The sequence below is a fragment of the Macrobrachium rosenbergii genome, chromosome 9 (assembly GCF_040412425.1).
Source record: "Macrobrachium rosenbergii isolate ZJJX-2024 chromosome 9, ASM4041242v1, whole genome shotgun sequence".
Classification (NCBI taxonomy): Eukaryota; Metazoa; Arthropoda; class Malacostraca; order Decapoda; family Palaemonidae; genus Macrobrachium; species Macrobrachium rosenbergii.
In genome coordinates, this window is record NC_089749.1 from 10,192,662 (window position 1) to 10,200,161 (window position 7,500).

At 38.8% G+C, this 7,500-nt stretch overlaps 1 protein-coding gene across 1 annotated transcript in view; it reads left to right on the top strand.

Annotated features, from left to right (window-relative positions):
- Positions 1–7,500, top strand: part of LOC136842169 (sodium- and chloride-dependent glycine transporter 1-like) — a 54,308-nt gene that overhangs the window by 13,138 nt on the left and 33,670 nt on the right. Inside the window, 1 exon segment of the mRNA XM_067109528.1 lies at positions 7,233–7,380. Within this exon segment, the coding sequence (XP_066965629.1) occupies positions 7,233–7,380 (148 nt within the window).

Sequence of the window (7,500 nt, forward strand, 5' to 3'; positions counted from 1 at the left end):
TTAGATTCTGGAAGTCTTCACAGAACGGTAATTAGTTTCTGGAAGTCGTAAAAAAGGGTAATGAGATTCTGGCAGTCTTTACAAAAGGGGAATTAGTTTCTGGAAGTCTTAAAAAAATGGTAATTAGACTCTGGATTACTCCAGAAAAGGGTGATTAGCTTCTGGAAGTCTTTAGAAATGGGCAATTAGTTTCTGGAAATCTTTAGAAAAGGGTAATTAGTTTCTGGACGTCTTTAGAATAGAGTATTTAGTTTCTGGAAGTCCTTAAAAAATGGTAATGAGATTCTGGAAGTCTTCAGAAAAGGGTAATTAGTTTCTATCTTTCTGTTGTCAGACGCTTCGGTTGTATTTATTGTGTTTTAATTGTCCTTAGATTAAGCAAGGTATGAAAAAAAAAAAATATAGCATTTTCGGCTCATGAGTTCCTTTAAGTTCTTGTAGAGCCTGTTCATTTCCTTCAGGCTAAACAAATCCTTCAGGCTGAATAAATATAAAGAAAAGAATTCCTTTGGCATATTTTTATCTCTCTTCAGTGTTTGCAAGTGCAGCCGTACTTAAAATTTGCCCCCTTCTAAGCATAATCCAACATCATGAACCGCAATTAAAATAAATTCTGATAGACCATCTTGATTTCCATGTCTGAGTGGACAATGACTTTTCTCTTGTTTTGAGACTGTTGTTGTATCTGCGTTGGTGTTGTTGCTGAGGTTGTGTTAATAACATTGCTGTGGTTGTTGTTGTGTTGATAACTTTGGTGTTGTTCCTGTGGCTTTGTTAATAAGTTTGCTTTTGTTGTTGGGGTTATGTTAATAACGTTGCTGTTGTTGCTGTGGTTGTGTTAATTACTTTTGTTGCTGTGGCTGTGTTAATAACTTTTGATGTTGTTGCTGTGGTTGCGTTGATAACTTTGCTGTTGATACTTTGGTTGTGTTAATAACTGTGATGTTATTGCTGTGGCTGTGTTAATAACTATGCTATTGTTGCTGTGGTTGTCTAATAACTATGCTGTTGCTGTGGCTGTGCTAGTAACTTTGCTAGATGCTGTGGTTGTGTTGATAAATTTGCTGTTGTTGCTGAGGTTGTGTTAATAACATTGCTGTTGATGCTGTGGTTGTGTTAATAACTTTGCTGTTTGTTGCTGTGGTTGTGTTAGCAGTTTTACTGCTGTTGTTGGGTTGTGTTCAAAACTGCTGTTTTGCTGTTGTTATAGGGGCTCTACTGTTGTCGCTGGGGTTGTGTTAACAGCTTCGTTCTTTTCTATTGCTGATCTGGCCTTGGTTGTCGTCGACAGATTTGGACTCGCTGAGAGCCAAATGGCGAACCTACGTGCTTGCGCGCGGATTCCTCATACTTGAAGCAGGTCCTTAATGTACGTCCTTCTTAATTTACAGCCCAGTTGTACGGAAAAAGGACAGGCGAGCGAGTACTGAAAAAAAAAAAAAAAGGATTGTGTAACGAAAATGCCTTGTTAAGAAAGCTAAATTTTTTCTCCCAGAATTAAGTGATTAGAATTTTTACTGTTTTTCTGCTAACAAGATTAATGAGAGAGCAAGTGCTTTGCCTGGTATTTGTTCTTTATGTAATGAAGAAGAAGAAGAAGAAGAAGAAGAAGAAGAAGAAGAGTGAGGGAAGGAGGAGGAGGAGGAGGAGGAGGAAGTACGCGTAGTCAAATTCAAACTCAAATTCTTCAAAAGTTCGCCCAAATTCACTTCTTGAAATGTACAGTACTTTGATGATCATAATAGCATTTCCATTTTCCATAAAAATTGTTTATATTAAATGGCGCATTTACCATAAAAACACTTTTAACTTGATTCGAGGCAGGAACACGTTTTGTAGGATAATGAGTAGCAATACAGCGAAGTCTACGAAGTCTTGTGTCCTGCGAGTGGGCGTCGTTGCATAACTCGTAAATACAGGACTTTGACCCGCCATTATTTGTGTCGGGAGTCGTTATGGAAGAACGTCAGTCGCATCCTCTGTTGCCCTTCAAGAAAGATATGTTCTTTACATAATAACTCGTAGTTACAGCAACGTCCGGTTATACAACTACATAAAATGGAATGGTGGAAAGCACACAGCGAAGAAAGACGCATATCTCATTTGTGGTTTAATTTATACAACGCAGTTTCCATAGGGGCGAGGTGCACTGGTGTAGGCATTACTTAGTGGCCTTTGGAGGGGTCCCTTCGTCCCATAGCTGCAACCTCTTTCGTTCCTTTTACTGTAACTCCGTTCATATTCCCTTTCTTCCGTCTGACTTTTCACCCTCGCCTAAAACAGTTGGTTCATAGTTTCCTCATGTTACGCCTGTCAGACTGTTTTACTGTCAATTTCCCTGTCAGCGCTGAATAACCTCGTGGATCCCAGCGCTTGGCTTTGTCCTAAATTCTATATTCTATTGTATGCAGGCCTATGTTTAAAGTTACCCCTTCGTCTGCCCATGAGAATTAGAAGTCTTATGATTTCCAAGTAGACTTTTTGTTTCGACTTTGTTTTAATAGAGAGAGAGAGAGAGAGAGAGAGAGAGAGAGAGAGAGAGAGAGAGTTTTTCTGCTGAATTTAATTCTTTTTGTTTTCACTGTTTTGCAGTGGACGCTTAGCCTATCTGATGATTCCGTAGGGGGTTAGTGCCGTCAGTGTCCCTCACACGGTGCACTGTAGGCAATGCTTGGCGTCCCTCCGGTCCGTGGCTGCAACCCCTTTCATTCCTTTTGTTGTACCTCTGTTCATATTCTCTTTCTTCCATCTTACTTTCCTCCCTCTCCTGACAATTATTTTAACATTATTTTCAACGCTGAATGACCTCATAGGTCCCAGTGATTGGACTTTGACCTAAATTTTATACTCTAGTTCCAATTTCTATTTGTTGATGCTGAGAATAGTCAGACTTAAGTCCCAGGGACATTCATTCTCCACGCGAAGACTTACTGTCTTAGATACATCAGCTGTTCAGTAAGCACTGAGGAGGCTTCGGGGCAAATCCTGATTGGCAGGTGTGTGTCTTCGGCCGCTAATTAGCGCTTTGTTTTCCTCGTAGGTGGAGTATTTCACCTTCTCCATCTCAGGTCGTGGCCTGATAACATCCCCAGGTCTAGTGGGTGGTTTTTGTTTTTCAAAAGCCGCATATGTATTCAGTCTTACCGTCTAGCCTTTCTAACCATTTCCGGTTAATATGACTGAGTTTTTTTTTTTTCAGTTTCACCTTTAGAGGCTTGTATTTTATCTTCTTTATTTTCTGGGACGCTTTATCTTGCTGTCCAACACCTCAAACTCCTTCTTTTCACTGGCCTAAGTGCTGAATGTTCCGTAGGGGTAGTGACGTCAGTGCACCTCATACGGTGCACTGTAGGCATTACTGAAGGTTCTTTGCAGCGTCCTTCAGCCCCTAGTTGCAACCCTTTCCCTTTTAATTCTTTTTACTGTACCTCCGTTCATATTCTCTTTATTCCATCGTTACACCTATCAAACCAATTTTTTGAAGTATATTTATCTTATTATTTTATTGCAATTGAATCTTTTAGCGAAACTCAGTTGTGTTTTTTGTGACCCAGTTTCCTGGGACTGAAATAAATGCCCTGGTACCCATGGCATTCGAACTTGATTCCTGAAACCAATATATGCCCTGGTATTCATTGGATTTGAACTTGATTCCTGAAACTAATATATGCCCTGGAATTCGTGGAATTGGAACATGGCTCCTGAAATTAATATATGCCCTGGCATCCTTGATTCTTGAAACTAACATATGCCCTAGTGCCCATGACATTTAAACTTGACCACAATACCCACAATACCCCAAATACCATCGCAGTGTTGCCCAGCAGAGAAGCGGAGGGCCAGACAACACAGGATGTGGCATAATTAGGCGAAGGTCATCCACTTGAACCAGTCAACGAGAGTAACAAGATTGGAAAAGATCCGATTAAGAAGTTATGAAGGAGACGGGTTTTTCTTTTCTCTCTCTCTCTCTCTCTCTCTCTCTCTCTCTCTCTCTCTCTGACTGACTTCTCGTAATTTGGTCAGAGGAGAAGATGGTTTGTTTCTCTCTCTCTCTCTCTCTCTCTCTCTCTCTCTCTCTCTCTCTCTCTCTCTCTCTCTCTCTCGTCATAATGTGGTTCGGATTCCACAATAAGCTGTAGGTCCCGTTGCTAGGTAACCAGTTGGTTCTTAGCCACGTAAAATAAATCTAATCCTTCGGGCCAGCCCTAGGAGAGCTGTTAATCAGCTCAGTGGTCTGGTTAAACTAAAATACTTAATTCTCTCTCTCTCTCTCTCTCTCTCTCTCTCTCTCTCTCTCTCTCTCTCTCTCTCTCTCTCTGACTGACTTCTCGTAACTTGGCCAGAGGAGAAGATGGTTTATCTCTCTCTCTCTCTCTCTCTCTCTCTCTCTCTCTCTCTCTCTCTCTCTCTCTGACTTCTCTCTTCTCGTAACTTGGTCAGAGGAGAAGATGGTTTGTATCTCTCTCTCTCTCTCTCTCTCTCTCTCTCTCTCTCTCTCTCTCTCTCTCTGACTTCTCGTAACGTGGACAAAGGAGAAGATGGTATGTATATCTAGACTGTTTTTCCTCTCTCTCTCTCTCTCTCTCTCTCTCTCTCTCTCTCTCTCTCTCTCTCTCTCTCTCTCTCTGTATGGCTGACTTCTCGTACCATAGGTCACACCCATTGGCTTCTCTTACAAAATACGTCAGCTTGAAATCGACTCCGTCATAATTGAAAACAAAGTAAAAAAATATATCATCCACAGCACAGTTAGAGCAGGCTTCCTTGAAATAATTAGGGCACTATTTATATAGAAGGTCTTCAACTAACGTAGTACATGACACATGCACAAATTTTTGCTTGTTGGGATGCTTCTCGGGGGAGCGTTGGGGAGTTGATGCTCTGCCTATGAGTGTTTTTTTTTTTTAGGCGAATGAAGCAGTTTTCTGTGCAGTGGGTTCAGTTTTGATTTAGTTGTTTAAATTATATATATACAGTATATATATATATATATATATATATATATATATATATATTAGATATAGACATATACATGTATATATAGATTTATATATATATATATATATATATATATATATATATATATATATATACTGTATATGTATATGTATTATATATATGTATATAAATTATATGTACATTATATATTTATGTACGTTTGTTTATGCTTTTCTAGAAATAACAAGCTAACTTGTATTTACGTCGTATCTAAATCTTTCAACCTCCGTTAACGGAAACCGTTGATGTTACATCACCCTTTTTATACAAGTATAGTCCCTGTATGAAAAACCAAATACCGAATTCTTAAAAAAAAAAAAAAAAAAGCAAACGTCCACCTCAGACTTCTCTGTGTGACTCCGCTCAAATTGGTCGATCCCTTCTCGAGTCACTTCTCCCCATAGATAAGGGCGCCAACTGGCCCAGTTAATCATAGCATCAGCCAAAGGACAATCGGATAAAGGAATGGTCTGGACTGACCGGTATATTGGCTCGCTGATAACGTTTGAGGAATTATCATTTATCCGTCTGGCTGGAGAAACTGTATACTACCCTTTTGATGATGGGTATCTTATGATACGCGTATGTCTACACCACACAGATACACAGTCTTACACACACGCGAGTACATAGTCATACTTGTGTTTAGATACACAAGAACTATTTTCGTTTATTTGTTATACACAGGAGTCACTGCCACTTTTGTACTTCAGTTTCTGAATTATATATGTATATATATATGTATATTATATATATTGTATATATATTATACAATTATTTATAATATATTTATATATATATATATATATATATATATATATATATATATATATATATATAAAAACAAAGACTGCTAAGTAAAGGACGACAAGTCGAAAGGCCTTGCAGCACTCCATTGTTTCTTTTTCCTTCGTGGATTTTGTCTTTATTTATACATTCATCACGTTCCATATTTTCGTGATTCAGTTATACATATAAATATATATGTATGTATATATATATATATATATATATATATATATATATATATATATATATATATATATATATATATATATATATATATATTAACACAGGCTTCTCGAAACTAATATCTTTCAATGAAGTTGAATTATCTCTTTTGAAATTATGCCGTCACAATCTGTTAACTAATTCCATTGAAACCATTTCGTTTTCTACATGTTTGTGGCGTAAAACCGTTTTCCATTTCCATACTCTATAAAACTATTCGATACCTTTCCATGAAAAACCTTCTATTCTATCTCTGTTCTTTTCAGTGACCCAAATCTTTTGTAGGAGACAGCTTGATTTAGATGACTTCTTTAGATGACTTCTTTGTCAATCTGAAATCTTTGGACTTCATTTTTCCATAGACCTTTTTCTCTAAAGATTAGTTTTTCAATAGACCTTTTTCTCTAAAGATTGATTTTTGAACATTGAAATTCACGGAAACATGAAAAGCCTTTGCCGCATCTCAATAAATACCTTTTATATATGTAAATCTTTTGATAATTTTTCCTCGTAATTCTTTTCATTCCATTTCTCATCGTATTCAGAATCCATTATCCAGAATCCACAATTCTTTCCCCAGGGACTCTTTTAACGCCACAGAGTTTTGTGTTTGCAATAAATATCTTTAAAATTTTTTTCTCGTAATCCTTTTTTATCCAACTTTTCAGAGTATCCAGGATCCAGAATTCTTTCCCAGGGACCTTGAACGCCCCAGATTTTATTAGCGTTCGGTAAAAGAAAACTATTGTGCCGGCACTTTTTCTGTCCGCCCTCAGAACTTAAAACCTACTGAGGCTAGAGGGCTGCAAATTGGTGTGTTGATCATCCACCCTCCAATCATCAAACATACCAAATTGCAGCCCTCTAACCTCTGAAGTTTTTATTTTATTTAAGGTTTAGCCATAATCGTGCTTCTGCCAGCGACATAGACCAGGCCACCACCGGGCCGTGGTTAAAGTTTTATGGGTCGCGGCTCATACACCTTTATACGGAGACCACCGAAAGATAGATCTGTTTTCGGTGGCCTTGATAGTACGATGTACAGAAAACTCGATTGCGCCGAAGCACTTTTTACTTGCTTGTGTTTACTGTAGCCATCTTTCCAAAGACCTGAACATTCCCTTCGAAATGTCTTTCAGAGCTCGAGTTCCTGATCCGTCGAATCCTTGAAAACTTCCTCCCACGAAATCCTTCACCCTTTTGGCCCTCTCCTTTCGCAGGGTGCGATGGGAAGACAAGAGAAGGACGAGAACGAGGAGAGGGGGAACTGGGACAACAAATGGGAGTACCTCCTGTCTCTGGCTGGCTACGCCATCGGTCTCGGCAACGTTTGGAGGTTTCCCTACTTGTGCTACAGGAACGGAGGAGGTGAGTGGCGTATGATGCTGTCGGATTTTGTGATTGGGAAGATAAATGGAGGGGATGAGGAGGTGGCGAATGGGAAGATTAAAGGGGCAGGGAATGGGAAGATAATTGGGAAGATAAAGG